We start from the raw sequence: 27,235 nt of genomic DNA on the forward strand, positions 1-27,235 counted from the left end.
AAACCCAATAAGTCCTACATTGGTATTTTACTTGTGTGCAACTAGGTAGAACTTGGTTGACTTCTGTTCTGTTGATAGGTATGTGAAGGATGCTTCGTCAATGTTCCAGCCGCATCCAAGAGCCAGTTTGAAGCAATCGGTCCTATCTGCCCAACGCCGACAAGGGGCTCATCCATCGTCAAGTAGAAGATATAGTGAACTGAATGTATGAGGGTTTAATATACAAGTGCATAAACTCCATGGAAAAGTCTTGACTTAACAAGTTATAGCCGAGACTTGTGACATATAATATATCGTAACCTGATATTTGAATGACATGACGCAGAATATTTTCGCAGTGGCATGAAGAGAAAGGTGGTTCGTTAGCGGGAACTAAGGAACGATACATACTGCTATTAAGGTGGTACCAACTTCAGCCTGACTTTTGGATACCCGAAGATCCCCGCAAAGACCCGCTGAAAAAAGGACGAACAATTGCGTAGTTGGTCAGAAAAGACCAGAGCTCCTTGGAGGGGCAGAGGGGCTAGTTCTGGCCCGGCGGGGCTAGTTCCTAGTTCTTTCTGCTTTCTTGAGGGATTTCGCTGCTTTTGCATCGCGATTGCATCAAACAAAATTATATCGCCCAACCAGAAAGCGCGCCCGAGGGTGCAAATGATTAGATATAACATTTGATCATTCTACTTAATTCTCTATTTCTTCGTACTCCCTACTCCTTTAGGTATTCCCTTCTTCCTATCACAAATTGATAGTACAACCATTCAACTCGATCAATCAATCAAACACGCATCAGATTCGGCACCACTAGACATTTGAGCGAATCACAATTAATATAGACGACCCGTGCTGTCATCTTCTTGTGTTGCATCACCTCGCTCTTCGCTTCGCCTTGGGAAAACCTCATACCTCGACCTTTCATTACTACGACCACACCAATACCTATTTCACTACGAAATCCCCCACATCTCGATTAAGACCTACCGTATCGCATTTTATCTCGAACTCTTTACCGCAGTTGAATCGACGCGGCCCACCCTTCATCATCGCGACTCTCTAAACCAAATCCAACAAGCTCCCGACCTTTTGGTTATTTGAATATCAGAGACAACAACATGGGCTCCACAGACGGGAGCGAGTCTTCCTCTACCAACGACCGCCGGTTGCTCTTAATCTCTAACCGACTTCCTATTACGATAAAACGAAAGGATGAAGGCAACTACAGCTTCTCTATGTCATCTGGGGGTCTTGTCACTGGCCTGAGTGGTTTAAGCAAGACGACAAGCTTCCAATGGTACGGCTGGCCTGGTCTAGAAGTTCCCGAAGCCGAAATACCCACCGTTAAACAACAGCTAAAAGACCAATACAACGCTCACCCTATATTTGTCGATGACGAACTTGCAGATAAGCATTACAACGGCTTCTCCAGTGCGCATACCCCCTCCTATCTAATAATGTAAATTTGTTCGTTGGCTAATTTTAGTTCCACTCAAAAGATTCGATTCTTTGGCCCTTGTTCCACTACCATCCCGGCGAGATCACCTTCGACGAGAACGCGTGGGCAGCCTATAAAGAGGTTAATATGCTTTTTGCGAAGACTGTCCTGAAGGATGTTCAAGATGGAGACCTCATTTGGGTACACGATTATCACCTAATGCTCCTCCCCGAAATGCTACGTAACGAGCTAGGAGATAAGAAGGACGTGAAGATCGGTTTTTTCCTCCACACCCCATTCCCCAGCAGCGAAATCTACCGTATCCTCCCCGTCCGCGAAGCCTTGCTCGAAGGTCTCCTACAGTGCGACCTAATCGGCTTCCATACCTACGATTACGCCCGACATTTCCTCAGCTCGTGCTCACGTATTCTGGAGGCACCGACCACACCGAACGGGGTTGAGTACAGAGGGAGATTCGTAACGGTGGGCGCATTCCCGATTGGAATAGACCCCGATAAATTTGTCGAGGGCCTAAAGAAGCCGAACGTCCAGGAGCGAATTGCATCGTTATCTCGCAAGTTCGATGGTGTCAAGTTGATCGTTGGTGTCGACCGTCTCGACTACATCAAGGGTGTCCCGCAGAAACTACACGCGCTCGAGGTGTTCCTAACGGAACATCCAGAATGGATCGGCAAGATTGTGCTCGTGCAGGTTGCGGTACCATCTAGACAAGACGTCGAAGAATATCAGAACCTCAGAGCGGTCGTCAACGAGCTCGTTGGAAGAATCAATGGAAAATTCGGAACTGTCGAATTCATGCCTATCCACTTTCTGCACCAGAGCGTTCAATTTGACGAGCTCTGTGCTTTATACGCGGTCTCAGATGTCTGTCTCGTCAGCTCGACGCGAGATGGCATGAACCTCGTGTCATACGAGTACATTGCGACCCAACAGAACCGACATGGCGTCATGATCCTCTCCGAGTTTACCGGAGCCGCCCAATCGCTGAATGGAAGCTTGATTGTCAACCCCTGGAACACCGAGGAATTAGCGAATGCGATCCACGACGCAGTGACGATGTCTCCTGAGATGCGGGAAGCGAACTTCCGCAAGTTGGAGAGATACGTCTTCAAATACACCTCGGCATGGTGGGGTCAGAGCTTCGTGAACGAGTTGATCAAGGTCAATAGCGCTCATAGCCATGGCGTGGATAGTAAAGTTGGGCCGGATGCGAGACCGATACTAAGCAACGAGGTTGGCCGTGCCCTGTCGGGTGTCTTCGAGAGCGTGAAAGCGGCTACTAGTGCGGCCGCCCCCTCTGGTAGTGCCTTGGGATTACTGAAATAAAGAGTACAACGGTTAAGCCTCATCGAATGAAGATTGTCTCGGGATAGGGCGAAGAAAGTGGCTAGGATCAACTTGAGCTTCGATAATTGAGGATCTATAGAATATAACGAAGCGATGAACAAAGGAAAAGAAAGCATGTGATCGAGACAGGTCCAGGATGGAGTTCAAGGATTGATAGATATCGGCTAAGGGGTCTTGCAATTTTGGGTGGTAGACCCGTGCATACTTTGAGGAGTTAATATAATGCCTGTGTTGTACTTTGAAGCAAGACTACTGAGTACCTAGTACTCAACCTAACATGTCATCCATGATACCCTTGAGGTCGACTGAGGTGTCTGGTATCTACTAGCAATTGTTGTCTTTCGGACTTTAAACTGACATTTCTAGATCAAAGATAACGACGATTCGAGCCACGCCACATCGCGAGGCAAGATATTACTGACGCCACAATCGTGACTTCTCTTTCTCTGCACATACTCGTCGAAGGGCATTACCTGTCGACTATATTAAGAAACGTATGTTGAGGCATTTGATCTCTAGAGTCCTGAGATCCCCTCTGTTACGAGCGAAATTGTCGTTAGAAGTACAATGAATGATTTTCCAATTACGATCGTAAAAGTCTCCGAAGGAGGGCTGCATCGACACTTATCAATACGACGCTTACTAGACATGTTCAAAGGATGAAACTCCTGGCTCAGTTTACGCAAGCCTTCATTTCGATACGATTTACGAGCTATTATTTGCCACTCTTCTCTAAAGCTACGGTGAAAATAGAAATAAGATTGGTGTTTTCGTTTCAAGTTTATTAGGGGCGCGAGAACACGTACCGAGGATGGTGGGTTACATTCAGGGGCACGATGCAGGCGAACAGGGACCCAAAGACCCGGGCGACAGGCGCCTCCTCATGTAAGTATCCTATCCATGCTAGCTGTTTAGTGCAGCCGAGATGTCAAATGCAACGACGATCATCTCAAATCTCAAAGACTGTACTGTATCTCATCGAAAAACCCAACCTGCATTTAAAAAGAAGTGAAATTTTCTTCAATTGAAAATATACTGATAGCGTCTTTCTCTATGTACCAAACAATTCCGCTGGGTATAATTAATACGTAAATAAGGATTGTTGCTCCTGGGCTCTCCCTTTTCTATCAAGGTGTATCGTCGTCAGATGCGGTCGAAAGCCGCCCTTTGTTTTTGCTCTTCTCGCCCTAATAATAGCCCCCCGCCGCTTGCCGCCCCCAACGCCTGTATCCAATAAGAGGTAATAAGTACGGAGAATGTTAGGTTGGTAGGTAAGTAGGTAGGACGGCATCATCGAAATGAAAACCCGAGATGACCGTCGCGATAAATAAGGAACGTCTAAATCTAATATGTATATCTCTCACCACAGCCACGCGCTCGCTCGCCTAGTAATCGTATCGGTAGCACAGGTATCCGCCGAGGGTATCCATGACCTGGGAGACAGTAGTATTCGGCCGCAGCCCGTTAGAGGTGAGGACGTAGTCCATGGTGATGGGGGTGCACGGGTTATTCGCGTCGGCGCAGCCGTTGATGCTCTGCGTGCGCGAGGCGTCGCCGTTCTGCCAGATGCGGAACGAGTGGTCCACGAATAAATGGTGCATGAAGAATATCGGGTCGCCCGGAGACGCCTGCACTTCGGCCATCACGGCCCCGACGCCGTTGTGTCCGTACGCGTGCGGTCCGAGTTCTTGACACCCCCGCATGTCGTCGTAGGAGGTCCGCGAGTTGCAGTCCGATACGAAGGAGGAGGTTACGGTCCCCGTTAGACTCTCGTCTACGGCGCGCGCGAGACAGTGGTCTGTGAACCCGCTGCCGGGGCCGACGTGCAGTGTTGTCCCGCCGAAGGTGCCTGATTGGATGCATGTTCCCTGGCCATCCGACGTCTTCGCCGGTAAGGGTCCGAAGTACGCGTCTGTGAAGATGTCGGACTGTGCGAATTTGCCGGCGTCGAGGGTCTCGTCCCACCACGGGAACGCCCTGTCGAAGCCGCACTCCTCGCGCATGAGGGACTCGAACACGGATACGTAGTACCGGTGCCAGACGAGGAAGACGGCGCGTTGGTGGATTTGCGGTGTTAGTTGCTGGTGCACTGAGACGATGTCCTCGTAGCGGTTTTGCGCGCCTTGGAAGTTGCCCGATGACGGCTTGCCCATTAGACACTTAATGGCGTTGACGAAGGCCTTGCGGTCGTCAGCTGAGTAATTCCTCCATTCGAATCGGACTGCTGGGTTGTTACGGTCACATGTGCCGTCTGCGGCGGCGGTAGTGTCCTCGGTGGTGATCTCTTGGGCGGTTGCCGGGGCCTTGCTCGTCGTCGTCGTCTTCGATGACTTCTTGCCGGTGAACTGGGGCCCGTCGCCTAGAATGATCGACAGAGGTTGAGCCTCGGCGTGGGCTTGCTCGGGTGTGATGGTTGGGAAGCTGCCGAATTGCTTGAGGTCGATGAGCTGGAGTCGCTTCTCGACGGGGCTAGGGACTGCCAAAGCTGACACGACGACGGCACCACAGAGGGCCTGCGCGGATAGGTTAAACCGCATGGCGTCGATTAATCGCCCTCGAGAGCGGGATTATTACTATGTATTAGTGAACGTGGGTATAGACGATGCCAAGGCTCTAGAAACGACGATGAGATCCACGTAGATGAGATGAGATGAGATTAACGATCAAGCACAGAGCACAGGTTATTATTATATTATGAAGGGTGTGGAATGTATGTCAAGGTCACTATCCATCGTTGTGCGAAGGCTCGGGGTGGGCATCGTCTATATAATGTAGCAGTGTAGGTAAGTAATAGGTAAGGTGTGTAAGCAGGCAGTGGGTGAACAATTGACGATCGTTATAAAACGACTTCTCTTTGACGGTGCTTTTTTGGCAGCTGCTTTCAAAGGAAATGTTCCGAAAGATCCTAGGAGACGGGGACGTCATAGCTTCAACATGCGTGATTCGCAGAAACAGTGGGAACAGGACAAGAAGAATACTACGACCTTTGAGGTTAGGAAACCCCAGAGCGGTTATGATTCACTGGCGCTTGTGCCGAATGAGGCTGGGAGCTGAACCCCTGACCCGGCAAGGATATGGTTGAGATATGCGTACCATTGAGCGCCTAGCGAGCGCATGTTGCGTAGTATTGCAGGTAGTGTTAGTACTATGTACAGTATTAGGAGAGACTAACAGAGGTGTAGGGAAACGTAGCTGCGTAGGAGACATGTAGTCAGCTGCAAGCGTTGCAACAATACGAGATTCGGGGGTTGCTGGGGCGTCACCACGCATTTTTTTCGCATTTTTCGCATTTGCTTTGCTGGCAAAAATGTACCAAACTGCACCAAAATGCACAAAGCCATTTGCTATTCGGGTCTAGCGCTCGTCGATCACAGCCCTCTTCATTGTGTTACTTGGAAGCGGGGATACGACAGAGCGTGGTCTATTTGGGTCTTTTTTTATTCATTCTACTTTCTTTTTTAGACCATCGATTCTTTGCGTCAGACAATCCCTTTCACTTCGCTTCGGTTTACACGATATCTTGTCAGTGCCGTCTGGCCCGAGCCGGTTTAGTCTGATCCCTCTGATCACTGCTGGACGCGGTGCTGCCACATTGCGGGGTATAAACAGCATTTTTGTCCTTGTTACCCGTAAGTGGTTCACGAAGCCGTATTGGCTGGAGAGATGGTACGTTATGACGTTGGGAATAGCATGTTCCTTTAGTTGAGTTGTCCATCATATCTAACCCATTCGATAGACCTACATGACCTAGCAAACGAGCCTCGACCAAGTGTACCTGTGATGAGTAACATGTATTGACGGCACAGATTCTGCTGCATGTTGTATTTTCGGACTTTTATTTAATTAATTAAAGACCTGGCTTACGCCTTAGCGCCTCAACTCAAAAAATCCAAGACAAAAAATGGCCGAGGGATGGATGGATGGCCGCTATCCGAAAGACACCAAGAGCTGCAAGAGGTACTAGACGAAAGTTAAATCTACAGCAATAGGAGTGACCCCTGAGCATCCAGATGTGCCTGGATATGCCTCCAAAATACGATCAAACTAGGATGAAAACATCCTAGCTCGAGTTGAGTTGCATTATGAACCAATTCGCGAAATATTGCTGACAATTGTATGACGTTTACATAAAAATCTCACCGGCAGCAATTTATATGAGATGCATTAGCTGATTAGGGAGCTACCTGGTAGGTAACGAAGGATCGAGCAGCGAAATGTAACGTGAGATGGCTCGATATCCGACGAATGCATTGATTTCCTTACGCTGAAATGGGTAAGAACAAAGCTATTGAATGTGAATGGCTATTTGTTATTCTTTGTCACCGAATATCGTCACCACAAGCTTCTTACGTCGCATCCTCAGTGACAAGAAATCGACGCTAGCTCCGCCTTCGAAGCTGTTCTCCTGTTACGGTGCAGATCATCGCTAAATTTCGGTACTAATCGAGTCGACCCCGGCGCCCAATACACGGATACGGTCACCAGACACTTTGTTAACTCTTCTCCAAGGTCCTTCTCATGCGACATGACTTCATCAATCACTCTGTCGGGTTCAGCTACATACATACTCTATCTTAACAAGGAGAATAGTTCTGCTTACTGCGATCTAGGATTCTAGAGCTGTTTAAACGTCGATCTAACATTCGACGATGCCAAGAACTGTAGAGAGATCCCGTCCCCCGCCGTAACGGCCATAAACAGCGGGGTCGTTCATGAGCGGCGTGGGAGATTGCCGTATTCAGCCTCACTAACCATTCTAACCAACGAACTACTGTGGTTGGCCCTGGCCATGACCTACATAAGTTCGATTCTCACTTTATCTCAGAACACGAGCCTTAGGGCCATCCGAGTTTCCCGTCCAGCCAGTCTCGCCCCTCAATGACGCGGGAATTAATGCGGGAATGCTACGTGTAGCGTGTAGCGCAGTGATGATGACCGCATTTCACGCCTGCACTAGATGGGCATGGAAATTCGGTGTAAGAAAAGAGGAGAGGATTCATTATTTCTGCGTTACGCCCGTCGCCCTCACATCTGCAAATTGGTGAAATGTAAATAGAAGTGGCACGGCACGCTGTTAGGGTTTTGTCGCACCGCATATGATACAGACATACATGGTCTGCTCCACGTTCGGTCAACTCAATTGGCTCGTTTCCAGAGTCTCGGGACTCGACTCAAAATCCGGTCAATTTCTTCGTGTCCCGTCTTACGAGAGGTCGTTGCACCCTCCGCATCGTAAAAGCACTTCCGTTCACCCATTCGAGTCCACCCGCTTCGTCCGAACCTCGCAAAGTCCCTAGCTCTTTGTGATAGGCTACTATCTAGTGCCCGGAAGTCTTCGTCTTCTGACGTCTTATTAAAGTTGCTTCGCATTAGCATTAGGCGACCAAGTTGCCGTGGCCACAGGATTCATCGTAACAGCACAGCACGTATCCGCAGGAAGATCCCTAGCGCCCATGCCAACGTGTACATGCAGAGAGATTCTAGACCAGGTCCAGGGACCTAGGGCTGTTCAGAACGTGGCCAGCGATCGCAGCAACGTAAGCTTTTACGATCTGGAAATTTGATGTAGTACAACATTTCGAGATATCGCCAGCATAGCCATCCTCAACGTGGTAATCAAGACCCAAATAATAATAGGGGTATGCAGGTCCCCCATTAAGAACGGGTCAATCCGGCAGATTTTAAACTTATTGAAGTAGTGCAATCTCCACAATCGTTGGTGATAATGGTTTGGTGACGAATCCCTAATAGCTTAGGATCTAACGGCTGAACTATCTACTGCATGTTTCACACGCTTGATCCGCCCCGTCATACCCAACCCAAAAGAGACAAATACAAGACAATAATGTTCCTCGTAAAATTAAGCTGACTTAGTGACATTCCATAGTCTAACGACTCGTGTGTAACGAAAATACTTTACCAGAGCCTCAAGGGATACCGAATCATCGGGTACCCGAGAATATGGTCGGGTATTTTTAGTGTCACGTAGAAGGATATGCTCGGTGCCTATCGGAGGTAAGTGAACAGCGAAATCAGAATATACGGTATGCCCGAATTCGTGAAAGGCAAGAGAGTTGTTGAGGATTTCTTTGGTATGGGGCTCGTCAACCTTGACAATAGGTATCTCCATGACAACGGGAATAGGGCCGCAATATGAAGTGCAACGTTTCATGATATCAAAGAAACAACTTTCTATAATTAATCACAAAGGAAGTACCTGACATTCGACAGATTGCTTTAATATTGTTTTCTAGCAGGCTCATTGATAGGGTTGGTAGGTTGGGAACAATAGGATAAGGTCAAAGGATTAATTTTACAATAAGCCAGCATGATTCATCACCTTCCCCCAAACCAATATCACCGGTTCTGCATCCCATCCGGTGTTCTTACCTCAATATACCCTGAGAGTTATTCAAGTACCCGTACTCCCGGGATAAATGTTAACCAAAATGAGCAAAGCGAAACCCGAAAATCTCCATGAGATTCTGAAATATAATAGCTTTAATGAACTCCCGGATCCTAACCCACTACCGGAGCGCAAGATATTCTTACACCAAAGTAAGCCGTCTTACGAAGCATCTTCGAGTCATGACATCAAGGCAAATCGGTATGAAAAACGTTTAAGATTTGAATACGGCTGCTCGGAAGCCATCCCAGCAGAATTCGACCCAGAGTTATTAGAAGTTGATCTACAAGCACGGCTCCAGCTTAACGCTGAAAATGAGGACTTGGCCCCGGTTGACCCAGAGTATCAGTCAGGAGATGACGAACTATCTGAGCTCGGTGATAACGAAGACTACCAGAAATGTGAGCATATACCCAACCTTATTTACACCGAAGAACTAAATTATTCTTTCGAATCCCTCTCAGATGTATCAGTAACGGAGTCATTGGACTCCGACGAGTATCTTGATGAGTATGAGAATAATGCGATTATTAACGTTGCGATAGTAGAGAAAATTACACGGGTAAGTTGCCAAACCGTAGTTACCCCAACCGTTATCCGCCACTCGGTACCGGATGTTATCGTGCGTAAACCTGCACCACGGATTAAAACCGGATCGAAACCGCCGCTTTCCCGGAGCGCGTTCGCCCACGCCGGCTTGCCAAGCCCGGAAGATGGGTCCGCTGCAGCAAGGAGGTACCCTAAAGCGCCCCCGTACTTTCCGTATCAGAGTAAGGTAAGAAGAACTTAGTGTGCACGATTATTATATGTAGGAGGTAGGTTGGTAGACAGAAATTTTAGATCGGTCGGTAATCTTACTTCACATCGTAAGACGAACCTGCCAAAAATTAATAGAGTCGCGATGATAGCCCCTGATGTTCCCTGCAAACAATCCTGCGACATGCTAAGCTCAACAATTATTCTTTATCCAAGTCAAAGAAAATTAAATATTCTTTCTTTCCGATTTCCGCCCAAACATTTCAAGTCGTACTCTGTAAATGATGAGATGCTGCGGTAACGGTAGTGCTCACCTACCCAATACGGCAAGAACATGGCAATGACAGGGGTTCCAAAGGAGCGCCATGGACCCGGGAGATCGCCAAGCATCGTAATTGTAAACAGCGGCGATAAGATTAATCCTAGAAAACCCCCCAAATCCCCAATTCTTAGCACAAACATATCGCATCATCATTCACTAGTATACTCGGTGACAATCATCAGTCCAAGCCAAACAAACCAACATGTCGCGACCTCTCCTCCTCGGCATCGCCGCCCTAGCAAACACCATCCTCGCTCTCTCCGTCCCACCAACCTGGACCCTCCTCCCCACAAACAGCACCGCGCGCTTCCGCGGTCTATCCGCCGTATCCCGCACCACAGCCTGGGTCTCCGGGTCCAACAGCACAATCCTGCGCACCACCAACAGCGGATCCACCTGGGTCTCCGTCGGCCCGTCCACCGTCCCCGCGCTCGATTTCCGGGACATACAAGCGTGGTCCGCGGACACCGCTGTCGCGCTGTCCATCGGCGCGGGGAACGATTCGCGTATCTACACCACTGCTAACGGCGGTAGATCCTGGGTTCTGGCGTTCGTGAATGAAGACTTGGATGCGTTTTACGATTGTTTCGCGTTTGATAGTGGGGGGTATGGGATGGCGCTGAGTGACCCCGTAAACGGCAAGTTCCGACTTCTCGAGACGCGGGATGCGGGGCGGAGTTGGGGTGTTGTTAGCGATGCGGATATGCCGAGCGCGAGGGCGGGGGAGGCGGCGTTTGCGGCGAGTGGGACGTGTGTTGCGACGGCGGGGGGACGGTGGTATATTGCGTCTGGTGGGACCGATCCGGGGAGGGTGTTTAGGAGTGGGGATGGGAGGCGCTGGGATGTTTCTGATGCTGCTGTTGCTGGGGGGGAGGGGAAGGGGGTGTTTTCAGTGCAGTTTCGGGATGGGAGAGTTGGGATTGCGGTTGGTGGGGATTACGAGGCGCCTGAGGGGGATGGGGATAATGCGGCGTGGACTGGGGATGGGGGCGTCACTTGGGTGCCGGCTACTTCGTTCCCTGCTGGTTACCGCTCTGGGTCCGCGTGGGTTCCGGGGCGTTGGGGTGTGGCGCTTGCTGTTGGCCCGACGGGCTCAGATGTCACGTTTGATAGTGGTCGGAATTGGCATGTTTTCGATAATGGCAGTTTTGATAGCGTGGAGTGTATAAATGGGAATGTGTGTTGGGCATCTGGGGAGAATGGTAGGGTAGCACGTTTGGGTCTGTAAGAAGATAATCCATTTGCCAACCCGCCGATAGTACGCTATATGCTACAATAAGCTACAGGGATTACAGCGCTTCAAGCCCCTTATAAACCCCTATTGACAACAAGCTAGTTCCAGCGCACCCCATCTGAAAGTAGGTGGTAAGCCTTTAACAGGTTCAATTTTTATAGAAGTGTGGTAGCTATTGAGTGCTGTTTGCCCTAAATTTATAGTGCGCCCCTGTCGTAAAATAGGCCAACTTATCCTCTAAAGAACAGGGGTGACTTTTACAGCGAAATACCTAAGCAAGCACACTCTCAATGTCTTATGCACCTAGTTATATAAACTTCACGGTGCTACGGTCGAGCCGTTAACCAGTCGAACCCGCGTCCGCAATGTAAACCTAGGTACATTTATAAATATCAGCACTGATTTTTAACAAGGCAAGGAAATAAATTAAATCGTACATCTCATGGAGTTACTAGGTACAGAGCAACTGTTAGCAGAAGCACATATTAAAGATTCAAGTTTTAGGATTTACTCACCAGCCCCCGTTCTTTTGGATGGGGACTCTACATTTTGGACAACGCCTCGTAACTCGATGGACGGTCTGGTTCGATTCGATCTCTTCCTTCCTTAACCGCGCCTGGTGTTGTAAAGCCTCCTGGGCTTTTCTTTGCTCTTCCTCTAGTCGAACCCTCTCTTCTGCCCGCCTGCGTTCCTGCTCTATGCGTATGTTGTGAGCTCTTTGACTAGCCTTGGCAGCCTCTTCCTCTTGTAGCCATCTCCAGAATTCTTCGGCTTCCTCGTATTCTTGACGGGATCTCTTTCTATCAAGTTCTTGAACTCGGTAGACTTCTCTTTGTATCTGAACTTGGCTACGGAAGTGTTCGGGATCATCAAGGAATGCGTCGTACTCATCGCATGTATGTTCACTATGCCAGGGTATCCGATGACGGAAGCAAAATTGACGGTTGTCCCTGGGGCAATATACAATCGGTTGTTTATTTCCCGCATAATGAATCAGCCCCGATTCACATCCGAGTGGACACCATATGAAGTTTTCTGCCTTGGATACGAGGCTATCGATTTCACGTTTATGATATCTAGATATATAGGTACCTAAGTTATTGCCATAGAGTCATAAAGGGGGTGAATTGACGCATTTTAACTTACCGAGAGAATAACTCCTTATCAGCGAACTTTTGGATCTCGGCGAATCCCAATTCCTCTCTGCACTCGGGGCAACTAATCTTTTCTATAACATTATCTCTGATCTGAGAGTTGATAGATAATGAAACGCATCCGAGGCATAAAGTTGAAGCATGACTACAATCCCTTGTTAATGGATTTCGTCGGAATTCGGTTAGCGGCTTAGTCTCATAGCATACAGAGCATTCCGAAGTCTGAATAGAGGCCATCTTGGTAGATCACTAAAAAAAGCATCAACGCTCTCAATGCAATGTGAAATATTCTAGTTTTATTAGGTATCTAGTACCTACCTAGTCTAGTCCTTTATATGTGATTGCGCGGATATTATGCCAAAGGAATATCCTCATTTTTCTAAGGCATAGATATTCGAGGAGTTGACAACAATCACATCAGGGGTATATGTAAAGCTACTTGCCCGTCTCAAAGGTTGTAGTATATTCCTTTGGGGGTATTTGGATAGGTACCTAGGTACCTGAGGTAGGTAGGCAGGTACTTACTAGGTACCTCCCCGAGGCGCAACTACAGGGCAAGGAAACAATTACGTTGTTGCGCGAGGAGCTCTAAACTACTCTCATTAAGGAGAACACAGTTAGATGTATTATTGAGTAATTCTTTTCTTTCTTCAAGGAAACCACCACTTAGAGAAGTGAGTCGAAGTTGTGTTCTATATTTTTTTTCTATTGGTTTTCTTTCTAGTCCGTACCTAGTAGTAAATATTTAAGATCGATGATGAGAAAATCCATGCTGGGAAAATGATAAAGGGAGAAGGTATTTATGGGAAATAGGTAATGTACCAAGTATCTAGGTAGGTACCTGCCTATGTTGGATGACAAGACCTTCAAATATATCTTGGTGCTTTCCTATCTCTTACCTGCTAGGTACCTAGGTAGCGAGATCTACTAGACAAGTTTACCTTTGGAATATTCAGTACTATTCTATCTGTTGATTTGTTCTTAAGATTGAGATTTATTTGATTCATTTCTTTTGTCTTGGTCTACCTATAGTTAATACAGTGGAAATAACGAATTCCATTCTAAATCATGTATCTAGTAGTTACTGTTAAAAAAGAGTTTCAAAACTCCATAGGCTTGGTTCCGTAATTGTCCTAGATATTTCACCCCCCTACATGAACTATAGTAAATATCTTAGTTCTACCTATTCTATGTGCAGGCACAATAGTTCGTTCGAGAACTTTCTCAAGACAGTTCACAGATCCATCACTGTATATTAGGTAGACCCCGGCCTCTATCGTTAGACCCGAACGAGGAAGATATCAGAGTTACAACAAAACATCAAAATTCTATTCGGAGCATTACTATTACATTGGTAAAATGGAGACCCCAAACCAACGTGAACTAATTATCGGCATTGATTTCGGTAGCACCTATACAGGCATTGGATGGAGTGTACTCGAAAACGAGCATATATTCACAGTTCAGGAATGGCCAACACGTGGTGAGAGCGAAGGATCGATGATTTCCCCTAAAGTACCCACGAGGCTGAGGTATCTGGACGGCGGTGAATTCGAATGGGGCTATCAGATTCCTAATGACGCTCTGCCATGGGAAATTATGTCGCTATTTAAGAGGTGAGATACACCTATGGCCTTAATATTAGCGAATGTAGCTAACATACATGTGTAGGGGACTTGAACCTGGATCTCTCGTCTTTAGGGATGTCGACCAGAATATTACTGACTACCTCTCGCGAATCTTTGCATCCTTTATAAAGGCTGTGCCAATACATATAGGTATCGACATCTACAGTGGAAGGGCTGTATGTTTTGCTTTGACTGTGCCGACGATCTGGAGCGAACAAAGGAAACAAAGAATTATTCAGGCATTCGAGAGGATTCCGAACCTTCCACGAGGTCATTCAACCACTCTTCTCTCGGAGTCCGAGGCGGCTGCCACTGCCGCTCTTCGAGATCTCGCTCAGAATGACTTAGGCGTCAATGACTCTTTTGTACTTGTCGATGCTGGCGGTGATACCGTAGACCTTATTACATATACCATCACTTCCCTCACCCCTACACTCGAGATTGCCGAGACGACTGAGGGGACCAGTGACTTCTGCGGCTCATCACGACTAAATGACCGATTTATTAACTTCCTTGCATCGGGATTTCATAATGAAGAACACTGGGACGATCACGTATTACGCGAAGCTGTCGAATGCTTTGACAAGAAGGTAACCTACCTACCTAAGTTCCATTCGCCAATGTTATCTACCCAGTCTTCTTCAAACTCAACTAAACTGTTTAATCAAGATAAAACGTATGTTCGATATGAGCTCCCTAGCGCTGAACAGAGAATATATCGTACCTGTTCGCGGATTGAACGTCAATCCAGGCCTGGGAGTACATAATCCGGGTCGTCTGTCGCTCATGGCCGACCAAATACACCTAATCTTCGAACCCGACATAATAAGAATCATTCAGCTAGTCAAAGATCAAATAGCTATGGCCGCTGTACCTATTAAGAAGATTATCTTGGTTGGCGGCTACGGCTCGTCTATGTACCTCAGAGAGAGACTGCAAATTGCAATTCGGGAGGACTCATCTATCACGAATGATATCGAAATTCTACAGCCTCCAAACGGATGGGTCTCAGTTGTCAGGGGTGCAATAATGAAAGAAATATCCCTGGCCAAGGTAAGAAATTCTCGATGGCACTACTCTCGGACGCCTAGTCCTCTTCCTCGGATATCGAAACCTATCCCGTTGAGTCCTTCTGATTGCTAGCCCTGGGAGCAGGGCAGACAAAGAGCTTTACCTGTATGTATACAGTGTTCTCCATAGCGAGAGTAGTTAGGAGCTCCTCGCGCAACAAAGTCGTCGTTTCGTGGTCTTTTGGCTCCGCCTCGTGACAACTACGGCTACTGATGCAACAGGATTATGCATCACCCGAAAATTGCCCTAAGAAACTACCTACCGTTGTTGTCAATAAAGCTGAGTTGCCCTGAACCCCCCTGAGCTGTTGCTGCTTTAATCTGAGCTAAGGATGAGTCTCTGGCTCAGCCTCCTGTTCCTTGTTTTCGGCAACACCAGCTAAAGACTAAAGTTACCATTTTAAAAAAGTGAAAAAAAACACAGGGATCATAAGGGTCCTTACCTATTCTGGGCTCATACACTACCCCGGTAGGCATAGAGGCTTGTGATTTCGAATCCATTGGAGAATTCGAATCGGATAGTTCTCCGGCGAATCTTATGCTGGAATATTGCTGGAATATTAGGTGGCTGGGAGTCTACGCCCTGTACTCAAGGGGTATATATGTACTATCTACGAACCACAGGTACCTAGAACTAGCAACTTTACCAACTAGGTACCTACCTAATCAACCAATATGATACTCATAACCTGCATCTATTTCAACAGGCTCATCTCAGCTACCTGATGCAAACGCTTTTGAGCTGTCGCTACGCACGTGGAGAGACGCCTAGTCAAAGGCACCCAAGTCCATTGGACATAAATAAGCCTAAGACGTAAGGAATGTCTATGTACCAAAATTTTGGGGCCAGCAAAGAGGAAGCCGATTTCGTTACCAACTGTACAGTAACTATTCTTTGATATTCTTTATTCTGATATCGACATTGTTGGGGATAGAGTATTCGAAGGGGTTGGCCCGCCGGGTTATAAAATGCAGTCTCCCCGAAAGAAGGGGGCCCACCACTTGACCTATATCTCTTACCATGGTAGGAACTGAACTTCTGAAGATATGTCCCCTTTTCAGGCTTCCCTTTCGTCACGCTTTTCCCCTTTCGTTCATGGAGCGGCCCGTAAATAGCCGATGGATGGCGTTCTTCATCTCGGTGGCGTTCTCCTTCGTCTTGAAGGAAAGAGCCGCGGGAAGCGTCAATATTGTCACACGGGGATTGGTGCCAAGTAGGTATTGTTGGTATCAGAAGAGATACTGTTGGATGATTGTATATCATATCATGGGAGACACAACTGATCAGAAGGACACACCGATGCATGGAGGAGTCACGCATAAGAACCAACACGAGATTGTCGGGCGCTTAGGACCTAATGTAACTCTAACGCTCACTGGATAGATTGTTGTTGAATAGGAACGTAGAATTCAAGTCGAAGGTAGAAGAGAGGAACTACGGACCTTAGGACCCTAGAGAATTATTATATTGATTCAGAACACTACCTGTATTACAAGCCCTTGTCACAGGTGTATCAGCAACCTACTTTATTATCTGTACATTTTAGCTCAGTACGGGCAAAAAATGACTTGGGCTATTTACTCATCTTAAGGTTCTATTTGCACGTTGTATCCCACCTTAATGCAGTCCAGGACCGCCTTAGGACGGGACTGTCATCGATATCGGTGTCATTATCTTCGAACCCGTTCTGCTCTGCATGTTCCCTCCTTTCTTTTGCCGTTCGTTTTTTTTTTCATTCTTGAGGATCTTTAGCGATATTTGACGATCTAATGGTAAGTAGGTTACCTACCTAGTAGGTAAGAGCATATATGAATTAAAGTCACGTCCCTCTTGTAAGATAAATAATGATATAATGATCCTGACAAGAAACTTAGACCTATTAGCAAATTAAAAAATACGTGAGGTCCTTGTTGTAACATACCTACCTACCTAATAACCTTTAAAGCTCGGGCAAAAACGATAGGAGTTGGAGTTGGGGATTGTGTTACTTTACTTGCTTTAACATATCCAATTAACTTACAGTCTGATGGTTTCGACGGAGGTCGATAGTACATAGATCCGCCATCTCGCCATATCAATTTATCTACAGTATCCGCACAGTATTTTATCCACTAAATCCCCTATAATTATAGGGGACTTAGGGGATATTAGGTGCTAATCTTATAAGAGGATTAGCGCATTTTTATAGTGCATGATTTTTTAGCCAATCATATTGCGTGTTGAGATTGAGGCTTGAGTTTGGGGTGTCACATGATTTCTTGAAGCACAGGCCACACAACCATTTTCGGTCGAACCTTTTAGTATTTATTTAGAGCAATTATTTGAACCTTAGCCTTTTAATTAACTATAGAGCTTTTAAAACAAGGCTATTAATAGATATAATTATATAAACTAGTATAGAATTGAATAGGCTTTTTAATTATATTACTTTTGTTTTATAATATCTCGGATTAAAGCGTGCGTAACTGATTGAAGTTGAAGTATTTATATGTACCTTAGGCCATAAATTTTGATTGGCTGAAAGTCACTTACTATAATAGTGCCCTAATTCCTTTATAGGTCTAGTACCTAATATCCCCTAAGTCCCCTATAATTATAGGGGATTTAGTGGATAAAATACTGTGCGGATACTGTAGATAAATTGATATGGCGAGATGGCGGATCTATGTACTATCGACCAACGTAGGACGGATCTTGCGTCGAATTCTGCAGCCACAAAATATTACATGATTTATTAATTTCGGCAGTTCTTTCAAATTTTAATTGGATCTTGATACCGTTACTTAGATACGTAGTTGTGTACCTACCTACCTAGTATAGAGCTCTCACCTCATCTATTACTCCGGCTCCTTCTTTAGGATTATTCATTATTTTCTCTCACTACCTAGGTAAACAACACAGATCGCTCTTAGACAGATTCGCCAGCCCATCAAAACTAGACGCCTAAGTTCCCGGTCGCTTTTCAAATATGTCAACCAACTTGGGATCCGGATCTTCTTCCCCTGAATTTGTAAAGTTGCTTTCAATCGGCAAGTATCCTTAAAACGAAATATTCTTTCTACCAGGCGTAAATATTTCTAATGTACTTGGCCAACAGATGGAGGCGGAATTCGGGGTCTCTCCTCCCTTGTTCTTTTAGAACAGCTCATGGACAATGTCAATTTTCTAAGGGAACAAAGGGGCGAACGCGATGTTGAGCCGTGGGAGGTCTTCGACATGATTGGTGGCTGTAGCACTGGAGGGTGAGCTCTACTTTTCAAGTCTCTTCTATTCTATCATAAAATACTAATGTTATATTCCAGCTTGATAGCAGTTATGCTTGGTCGGTTGAGGATGTCTGTTGCTGAATGCAAGAATGCATATATTGGCCTTGCCAACAAGGCTTTCACTCCCGTAAACCTCTTGCAAAACATATCAGCAAAGGCATCCCTAGGCCCCAGATTCCGAACTGAATTTCTCGAAAGCGCGATCAAAGATGTTATTGGGGAAGATTGGGAACATGAGCTACTCAAGGAGGACAGGGCGAGATGCAAGGTGTAAGTTGATTCATTCTCCAACACATCGATCTTGCTAATTAATACCTACCTACCTACCTATCCAGTTTTGTTGCTGCTCATATCAGGGACATTGACGCGCCGGTTTGTCTGAGAAGTTACCGCAACATCAGACAGCCTTCTGCTAGGTGGGTTACGCTAACACCTTAGTACATTCAGGGTGGGATATACTAACGGATGCACTGTTATCATAGTCTTAATAGGATGCTCATGTGGGAGGCATGCCGTGCGACATCGGCCGCCCAAACATTCTTCGATAGCATCGTAGTCGATGGCGTCAACTATTCCGATGGTGGTTTACACTATAACAACCCCGTTCATCTTGTCCACAGCGAAGCTAGCAACGTGTTTGAGGGTCGACAGCAACTGATAATCAGCTTGGGGACCGGAAAGGCCGGCCCAGAAGAGTTCAATCCTAATCTGCTCACTATCGCCAAACAGTTGGCTCGCATAGCCACCGATACCGAGAAAGCTGCGAACGATTTCGCTCGTCAGCGGGGAGGCGAAGATGTTAGGAATAATAGATACTTCCGCTTCAATCTCGAGAATAACGGCAAGATTGGTATAGAGGAGGCTAAAAAAATCCGCACCATCGGGGTATTGACGGAACAGTATCTTGGAATGGAAGAGGTCTCACAGAAAGTAAGGTTGTGTGCTGAACAGCTTGCACTAGGTGCGTAAGATCCCAACGACGATATTCTCACAGGATGGTTTTCTATTGAAGATGCATGGAATTAGAAGAAGCGATGTAGTAATTATTAGTGATAAAAACTGAAATCTGCTACAAGATAAAAGTGTATACCTAACTGGGGTTATAAATGTGTTCACCGGATACAAATAGGAGCTAACTTGGTTTATCTACAGACTACACTCTGAATAAGAGGAGAAGATTTCAGAGTAAGCTGTTTCATAGCAGATGGTATTATTTACATTGTTTCTAACTGCAATCTCTCACTTTCAAGACCCTTTTAGATCCCAGGTGCTGGATTGGCTTTCATGCCTGACCTTCGCTCAAAAGCATCGAGATTTTCTCAATGAATGGCAGGATGGAACGGGAAACTGGTTTTTAGAACATACCGAGCTTACCCGCTGGAAAGAAGGGGAATATCAAACACTCTGGTGCCGTGGAGGACGTAAGTGCTTTCACGATTATGGTTAATATGAGTTTTAATGATTAACAAACGTATCTAGGTGGTGTAGGGAAGACCATTCTCATGTATGACCAGCTCACGTCTAATCTTCATCCTTATCCCTCATTCATACCTACCTTACAAGATTATTGTACCAATAATTTGACTGATTCTCTAGGGCTGCAACTACCGACAAACTTGAGAAGCAATTGCAGCAGCATGACGATGTGGCGATTGTACGGCTGTACCTATCGTACGGAGAAAAAGAACGGCAATCATCGGTAACACTACTCGCCTCATTACTTCGACAGCTCTCTGAGAATTCTCAGTATCTATCTTCGTCAGTTAGATCATGTTATGAAAATCACTTGGATGATGGAACCAGACCATTAGACCAAGAGTACAGTCAAATGATACTCTCAGAGGCGAGCCGTTTTGACAGGATCTACATCGTCATTGATGGATTAGATGAGTGTCACAATCAAACTCGGTTAGAACTCCTCGACGTGGTCAATAACTTGCTTAAATCATACCCTGGCGCTTCCTTGCTGATCAGTTCACGCCCAATCGATGCCATTAGAAAGAACTTGATGGACCCAGTGGAGCTGGAAATTAAAGCTACTATGGAAGATAGCAAAAAGTATATCGAGAGAAGATTGAAGAAGTCGGATGTATTAGGGACGATAATAGATAACGATCAGGGAACGATTCAAACACTCACAGACACTCTAATAGAGAAATCAGATGGAATGTAAGTCATTCCATTAACATTGTCTAAAGAAAATTAGCTTGGATGAATAATTCACTAATAGAGTGTAAGGTTTCTGCAATTGAAGTTGCAGATGAATCTACTTGATCAGGGCGAGCATCGAACGAAAGCCCAGCTCCGGGTAAAGTTAAAAAACCTGTCGGGGACTTTGGAGGATACTTACGAGGAAGTCTGGCGTTATATACAGCTTCAAGACCCTGGAGACATCAAACTGGCAAAAATGGTACTTACATGGATCTGTTATGCTCGCGAACCTCTAAGTGCGCGTGCACTTCCTCATGCGATACTGGCATTAAGCCATGAACACCTTACATTGATCGACAAAGATGACTTGGTGCATTTGCACCGACTGATCCAAGTGTGCAACGGGCTTGTCACCCTACAGGAAGAATCCCAGGTAGTTCGATTTGATCATTACACTGCACAGGAATTCTTCCCGCGATATCTAGCCGACAAACTTCCCAGGCCCTATTACAATATTACGAGAGCCTGTATCGACTACTTGTCTCTTGACATACTCGGTACCATGGAAGACATTGGACTTTCCCGCGGTTATGACCCCAATAATTACAACATCTTCGTCACCCATTACAACACGCTTATCCGTACTTATCCCTTATTGGGATACGCGGCTACGAACTGGGGACACCATTGCAGATCATATGAGACTCTTGAATGTCAAACACTAGATGTCGTTTTGCCGTTTATGTCGAAACAAGATCGCCTTCAGCTGGTCTCACTCATTGAAGCATATCGAAGATTCAACACCATGTCCAATACTCCAGTCTGCGAAAATAGATTGCATGTGGCTTCTTTCTTCGGATTGAAGCTTACTGCTAATCAAATCCTCAGAGAAAGCCCCGATGATCTAAACACAGTGGATGGGGCGGGTTGGTCTGCACTGAGATGGGCTTGCTTTGGGCGCCATCCTGACATGGTAGAATGTCTCATAGAGAAACAAGCAAACCCAGACCAGGCAGACATAAAGGGTCAAACGACCCTGATCTGGGCACTTGGAGAAAGAAAGACAAGATTTTACCATGGCAACGTACATCTTCAAGAGGGACATTCGGGGGCGCAGTACCAACTCTCACACTTCGTTTCCATCGACCTGGGAGCGTTCCGGGAAACATTTCTATCTTGCGAGAGTGAACACCCTTTGGAAACGACGGAAGAAATAGTGGGTATGTTGATTGATTCAACCAAAAACCTAGACCACAAGGATTCTTGTGGTCGAACAGCGTTATCGCACGCCGCGGAAAACCAGCAATTTAAAATCGTCGACACTCTCATTGAAAGAGGCGCGAATATCGACAATCAGGATAATGAGAATATGACGCCCCTCCTCTGGTCTCTCCAATCACCACGAAGATATCAGATTTTTGGTAATGTTCGAATTGAAAGTGGTGTTTCCGCCCATATAGGATATTATATAAATGTCCTTGGAAGACCTAGCATCCAAAAAAAGCCTAGCACAACATCGCTAAAGCCTACAAAGCGTCAGAGTGAGGCTGTGTGTAAGTTGATTGGGAACAAGGTTGATGCCACCGATTTCAATCAAAGGACTGCTTTGTCTCTTGCAGCAGAGGCTGGGCATGTTGAAGTGGTAGAATACCTACTTCAAAAAAAGGCCGATCCCAATAAGTATGATGGCTCTGAGAGGCATGAGGGCATGACTCCTCTCATGCGAGCTTCGCATGTCTTTCAGCCATGGAACAGTTCATTCGTCGACATCAGCATAGGAGAAAACGCACATTTTATGCTAGGGACTATCTTTAGACTAGAGGGCGATCAAAGCAATCCTCCTTTCCAAGAAGAGGACTTCCAGGATTTTCAACAGAGACGAATCAAGATAATCAACTTACTCGTAAACGGTGGAGCCGATATATTCCAACAAGCCAATTCTAATGGGATGTCTCCAAGGACTGCGATGGATTTCGCTAGAGAATCTGGGTGGCCAGAGATTGTTTTGGCTTTGAACAGATTGTCAAGAGCACCTGAGTCCCAATCTGGATCCTTGTCCCGCCTAACAGACCTACAAAGGACCTCGATTTCAATAGGATGTATGAGGTGCGAAGGGCCCGTTCTAGTAGGAAAGGCAACTCATATCGTCATAGGAGATTTTACATCTATGGCGTTATTACTACTAGAAAACGAAGCAAAGCTCAATGTTCGTGAAATGAACTTGAAAAGCGCTATTTTCAGGAGCGGTTCTCATATCATGGCCACAAATATGGATTCGAGAGGTACGATACTATTGGAAAACGAAGCACAGCTTAAAGTTGGTGAAATGGACTTGGAAAACGCCATTATCAGGAACAATTCTCATATCATGGCTACAAGCATAAATTTGAAGGGTACGATGCTATTAGAATACAAAACACGGTTCGAATTTACTCACATAAACTTGAAACACGCTATTTTCGAGAGCGATTCCTCTATCATGGCCACAAATATGTATATAAAGGATGCGATGTTCCTGAGAAACGAAGCACAGCTCGACGTTAGCGAAATGGACTTGGAAAATGATATTTCGAGGCGCGGTTCCTGTCTTCGTATCACACAGACGGATTCAAGGGGTACACTACAAACGGAAGAGACAGCACCCTCTATTGAGACGATCTTGAGGTCAGGGGGGGATTCAACGGGTGTACCAACAGGGAATTCAATTGGCGCCTTCGATGGAATATATGCAAATAAAGACGACAGGTCTTCACAAGTATTCTTTGGAACGTTTGGCGACGTCTTTGACTCTAAACTTCTCTCATTTTTGGACGGGTTTCGCCCACATATATATTTTGGAAACCTCGATATCAAGGTGGCATATGGTGTTATTGGGGATGTTTGGTTTACATCAGGTTGCATGCCGCAAATGTTGGATGAGCGGTTATGGAAGATAGTACAAGGTTAAGAGTGCCCGAGTGCCCGAGTTTAATGAGGGTAATTCTACGGGGAAAAGTTGATGGGGGGTCTTTTTTTTTTGACAGTGGTCTTTAAAAAAGGCTAAAAAAACTTTTCTTCGCAGAAAGCGGGTTTGAGGAGAAAATGGGGTTCGTTTTAAGGGAAAAGGAAGGTTGAGGAAAAAAGGCAATATCCGCCCGAAGGACCGGGAAAGTTTCCTTACGTTGAACAGGTTCTTCGAACCTGATCTAGTAGTCCAAAAGTCAGTTGAATGAATAGTTCGAAGATGAGTTGAAAGTGCCTAGTAAGTAAGTCGACATATTAATTAGGTAGTTAGGTAGTCAGTCCATCCTGGCCTGATCTCCTTTCGCAGGTTAGGCCAGGGACCTGACCTAGGACGAGACACTTTATGAGGTAATGAATTCAGCCTAGAAAAAAAGTGGCGGGTGGATTTGATTGGGTGTGTATTCGATCTCATCTCCTTTCTCCTCCCCTGCCCTTAGGACTGCTTAATCACCTTAGTCATCTCGATTTCGGGGCTTACTCTCTTTTGATTATATAAGACGTTGTCCCACTCCTTCTAAGGTCAGGGAACCTAACCTTGAACTAATCGAACACCGGATCTAGGGATTAATTTACTGATTTTTCAACCGATTATTAGACTGATCGAATATTCTATTACGTCATCTCCTACACCAGGTATCTCCCCGCTTTCTAATTGGGTGTATCTGTTGAAAGGTGGGTTTACGTTCTGTAGGCGGGGATAATCGGAAAACGCTAAAAGTAGCGGAAGAGAGAACGATTTAGCGCCGAAAACGTCGGAATTACCGCGACAGCGCGATGAGAAATCTTTAATAAAGACAACCGTCAAAAAAAAAACCGAAGAACTTTTTCGCGAACAATTATCCTCGTTAAACTCGAACACTCGGGCATGGCTAATCAGGTTAATCGAATAAGTTTCGACTGGACTGGCTGGAGCGCTGACTCAAGTTCCAGTCTACCAAGTCTTCACGCCGACAAGCCACCATCACCACGATCGAGTTGGCTTCAAAGGCCATTCACTTTGAGGCAAACAAATCCCGAGACATAAAGCTATCGAACCCGAACTATTTACTTCTTGCCATGGAGATACGAAGGTCCCGGCCAAAAGTTTGGACCATCAAGCCATATTCCTTGCCCAGTGTGTGATTAGATAAGCAAATATTTCATACCCGTGTATTAGGTTTAGGCTATAACCGCTCTTAATAGTGGTCTATTCACTAAATTCTAGTGGGTGATCGCTATAACTTAAGCCTATTTAAGGAGCTTAGATACTAGATAAAACGCCACACGGTGGGTGGGTATTTTAGTTCATACGACTTTCAGCCGTCAGCGCCCGTTGCATATGGTCCAAATTTTTGGTCCAAACCTTCGTAGTAGGATACCTTTCAAACGTAGTACCAATCATCTTAACTGTTGGTACTGTGTATATCTTCCGCTATAAGATTCACTCCGCTATTGTCATTATCGGTAAATATCACCCGCCACTTGCCAGCGGCCCTGGGGACGAAATCAACGAGCATCCGCTTACTTGGCAGAGGCAATGCTCTGCCGGCTGACACACCAATCGGTGCCGCTGGCCATTCACCCCCAGGGGGAACGACATCAACACGCACAAGGATCAAGGCCATCAGGGCCAGCATCTCGGTGCTAGCCAGATGCCGCCCCGGACATAGGACATGGCCGCCTCCGAAGCCCCGAAACGCAGCGGCCGGGTGTTTAGTGCCGGACTTGCGATAGCCCGTCTTCAAAAAGCGCGTGTGATCGAATTCGCCCACCGATGGGCCCCAAAGTGTCTCGTCGGTATGGAACATAACATTAGGCATGAGCACGGCGCCGCCCTTCTTCAACAGGCATTCGTCGCCGAGCAAGGTGTCTTCGTAGATAATGCGCAGCGAGGCCGCTGAGCCGTAGAACCTCATGACTTCCTGCAGGGTCGACACGAGCAGCGGGCATTCCGTCCTCACGCGCGCGAGGTCGATGGTGTACGTACCGTTTACCTCGTCTACCAGCCGCATGACTTCTTTCGAACAGTCCCTGAACACGACAGGATCGGACAGGACGGCCCAGACACACCAAAACGCACCCGGCGCCGTGTTGAAAGTCGCTGCGGCGACCTGCCCGACCTCTACCCGGGCCTTGTCCTCTAGGCTCAAGCCAGTGCTATCGCCAACTTTGTCCGTGAGTTGGACAAAAAGAGAGCCACCGTGGAGGTGTCTATCGTTGCCGAAATAGTCGACGAAAGCAACTACCAGGCGTTCCCTTGCCTTGCACGCGCTTCTCGCCAGGATATTCGGCAGAAAGCCGAGGAACAGCATCGGCAGTCCGGCTTCGAAGACGGCCCAGTCATCGAGGTTCTTCTCGGTACGGAAGGGGTTGTGGGGACCGTACATAGCATCCGTCGTGGCGTTGAATGTTGCGTCGTGGACGAATTCGTAAAGATCCACAGTCGTGCGGCCTCGTGCCTCGACTCGATCGAAAGCAGCGGCAAAAGTCTTGCTTGCGGATCGCGCGAGAGCATTCAGACTAGCGCCTGGTGCGCCGGCTTGGGCGGAGGCGCGTTGGTGACTGTGCAGGTAGCCGTCCTGCGCCAAGAGGTTGTTCCCGTAGATCTTGCTGATACCGGTTTGACTTACGCCGCATACCTTCTTGCATGTCTGGGCTTTCATAGGGGCGAAAGGGAGGGTATCGATGTGGCGGTCGACGCGCTGGAGAACCTCAAGCGAATTGACGATGTAGACTGGTACGCCCGGTATGTTCAGCTTGTAAATGGGCAGATGGGTCTCGTCTCTGCTCAGCTCATATCAGCATCAACAGCCTGCGGGGGCGATATGAGCTTTGGGATGTACCTCATTCGCTTATAGAATTTGTCCTGTTCGATCAGCATGCCGAAGAGGGGGCTGACATAGGGGATTGCGCCAACGATGGGCTTGGGTTCTCGGGAATCATGCCTAAGATAGACGAGGGCACGGAGGAAGGAATAGATGGCGGTGATAGCAATCGCCGCCAGGGCCAGAGCAGAGGGCATATTGGGCGCTCGGAATACGGACAATCTTGGGAGCAATCGAGCGAGCTGTATTACAGACGCTGAGCAGCAGTATCCAGTCGATCGAAAACATCAACAGAGACGAAGAGGGGGGAGAGGGATGGTGAAACAATGGATGATCGAGTGCAATGGTGTTAGTTGGTAGAGAAGTAGGTTGACACACACGAAATGTGCCGCACTATCGAGAGTGAAAGGAAATCCGTAGTGGCTCATTGGCTGTTATGCTACATCTTTGTTCTAACACTTGCCAAGAGGCAGGGGACGGGCATCTACAGCTCCCCTTACATCACCTAGGTAGTGGCGGGGTACCATATCCGCAGGTCGACAGCATGGGATGTGTTAAATGTTGGGCGATGCTAAAAGACAGAAACCCCGAAATAGGAAAGAAGGTGTTGAAGTAGGTATAGAAGAGATCCTTTTCGTCAACT

General features: G+C 46.7%; 8 protein-coding genes across 8 annotated transcripts; 5 read left to right on the plus strand and 3 right to left on the minus strand.

Annotated features, from left to right (window-relative positions):
* Positions 1 to 575: 575 nt before the first annotated feature.
* On the plus strand, positions 576 to 3,068 carry GGS22DRAFT_158313 (glycosyltransferase family 20 protein). The gene is made up of 2 exons (XM_047960623.1): positions 576 to 1,422; positions 1,491 to 3,068. Exons 1-2 carry the CDS (start codon positions 1,110 to 1,112, stop codon positions 2,774 to 2,776), a joined length of 1,599 nt encoding a protein of 532 aa, XP_047820469.1. The 5' UTR covers positions 576 to 1,109; the 3' UTR covers positions 2,777 to 3,068.
* A 726-nt stretch (positions 3,069 to 3,794) lies between these two features.
* GGS22DRAFT_158316 (uncharacterized protein) lies at positions 3,795 to 5,254 on the minus strand. The gene has a single exon (XM_047960624.1). It carries the CDS (start codon positions 4,948 to 4,950, stop codon positions 4,183 to 4,185), a length of 768 nt encoding a protein of 255 aa, XP_047820470.1. The 5' UTR covers positions 4,951 to 5,254; the 3' UTR covers positions 3,795 to 4,182.
* Positions 5,255 to 9,246: 3,992 nt separating this feature from the next.
* On the plus strand, positions 9,247 to 9,993 carry GGS22DRAFT_199042 (uncharacterized protein; the record flags this gene model as incomplete). The annotated part of the gene is made up of 1 exon (XM_047966226.1): positions 9,247 to 9,993. One exon carries the CDS (start codon positions 9,247 to 9,249, stop codon positions 9,991 to 9,993), a length of 747 nt encoding a protein of 248 aa, XP_047820471.1.
* Positions 9,994 to 10,236: 243 nt separating this feature from the next.
* GGS22DRAFT_158326 (oxidoreductase) lies at positions 10,237 to 11,644 on the plus strand. Its single transcript, XM_047960625.1, has one exon. It carries the CDS (start codon positions 10,484 to 10,486, stop codon positions 11,507 to 11,509), a length of 1,026 nt encoding a protein of 341 aa, XP_047820472.1. The 5' UTR covers positions 10,237 to 10,483; the 3' UTR covers positions 11,510 to 11,644.
* A 382-nt stretch (positions 11,645 to 12,026) lies between these two features.
* Positions 12,027 to 12,906, minus strand: GGS22DRAFT_178767 (uncharacterized protein; the record flags this gene model as incomplete). The annotated part of the gene is made up of 2 exons (XM_047963601.1): positions 12,027 to 12,591; positions 12,662 to 12,906. 2 exons carry the CDS (start codon positions 12,904 to 12,906, stop codon positions 12,027 to 12,029), a joined length of 810 nt encoding a protein of 269 aa, XP_047820473.1.
* A 1,122-nt stretch (positions 12,907 to 14,028) lies between these two features.
* GGS22DRAFT_186710 (uncharacterized protein) lies at positions 14,029 to 15,433 on the plus strand (the record flags this gene model as incomplete). Its single annotated transcript, XM_047964488.1, has 4 exons — positions 14,029 to 14,285; positions 14,341 to 14,887; positions 14,967 to 15,350; positions 15,389 to 15,433. The coding sequence occupies 4 exons, from the start codon at positions 14,029 to 14,031 to the stop codon at positions 15,431 to 15,433; spliced, it is 1,233 nt and encodes a 410-aa protein (XP_047820474.1).
* Positions 15,434 to 18,225: 2,792 nt separating this feature from the next.
* Positions 18,226 to 19,622, plus strand: GGS22DRAFT_158329 (phospholipase). Its single transcript, XM_047960626.1, has 5 exons — positions 18,226 to 18,397; positions 18,466 to 18,610; positions 18,671 to 18,904; positions 18,970 to 19,050; positions 19,117 to 19,622. The coding sequence occupies exons 1-5, from the start codon at positions 18,337 to 18,339 to the stop codon at positions 19,601 to 19,603; spliced, it is 1,008 nt and encodes a 335-aa protein (XP_047820475.1). The 5' UTR covers positions 18,226 to 18,336; the 3' UTR covers positions 19,604 to 19,622.
* Positions 19,623 to 24,961: 5,339 nt separating this feature from the next.
* Positions 24,962 to 26,908, minus strand: GGS22DRAFT_115942 (cytochrome P450). The gene is made up of 2 exons (XM_047958092.1): positions 26,611 to 26,908; positions 24,962 to 26,551 (listed from the first exon to the last, which is right to left on the minus strand). Exons 1-2 carry the CDS (start codon positions 26,787 to 26,789, stop codon positions 25,171 to 25,173), a joined length of 1,560 nt encoding a protein of 519 aa, XP_047820476.1. The 5' UTR covers positions 26,790 to 26,908; the 3' UTR covers positions 24,962 to 25,170.
* Between the last annotated feature and the right edge of the window lie 327 nt (positions 26,909 to 27,235).

The sequence above is a fragment of the Annulohypoxylon maeteangense genome (assembly GCF_022496945.1).
Source record: "Annulohypoxylon maeteangense strain CBS 123835 unplaced genomic scaffold GGS22scaffold_5, whole genome shotgun sequence".
Lineage (NCBI taxonomy): Eukaryota > Fungi > Ascomycota > Sordariomycetes > Xylariales > Hypoxylaceae > Annulohypoxylon > Annulohypoxylon maeteangense.

Bases quoted from the DNA above. Each gene is read 5' to 3' on its own strand.
- GGS22DRAFT_158313 (XM_047960623.1), top strand. From the start codon at position 1,110: ATGGGCTCCACAGACGGGAGCGAGTCTTCCTCTACCAACGACCGCCGG. The intron at 1,423-1,490 runs GTGCGCATACCC...TCCACTCAAAAG, and splicing joins GCATTACAACGGCTTCTCCA to ATTCGATTCTTTGGCCCTTG.
- GGS22DRAFT_158316 (XM_047960624.1), bottom strand. From the start codon at position 4,950: ATGGGCAAGCCGTCATCGGGCAACTTCCAAGGCGCGCAAAACCGCTAC.
- GGS22DRAFT_158326 (XM_047960625.1), top strand. From the start codon at position 10,484: ATGTCGCGACCTCTCCTCCTCGGCATCGCCGCCCTAGCAAACACCATC.
- GGS22DRAFT_158329 (XM_047960626.1), top strand. From the start codon at position 18,337: ATGTCAACCAACTTGGGATCCGGATCTTCTTCCCCTGAATTTGTAAAG. The intron at 18,398-18,465 runs GCAAGTATCCTT...CTTGGCCAACAG, and splicing joins TGTAAAGTTGCTTTCAATCG to ATGGAGGCGGAATTCGGGGT. The intron at 18,905-18,969 runs GTAAGTTGATTC...CTACCTATCCAG, and splicing joins GACAGGGCGAGATGCAAGGT to TTTTGTTGCTGCTCATATCA.
- GGS22DRAFT_115942 (XM_047958092.1), bottom strand. From the start codon at position 26,789: ATGCCCTCTGCTCTGGCCCTGGCGGCGATTGCTATCACCGCCATCTAT. The intron at 26,552-26,610 runs GTACATCCCAAA...TGAGCTGAGCAG, and splicing joins AAATTCTATAAGCGAATGAG to AGACGAGACCCATCTGCCCA.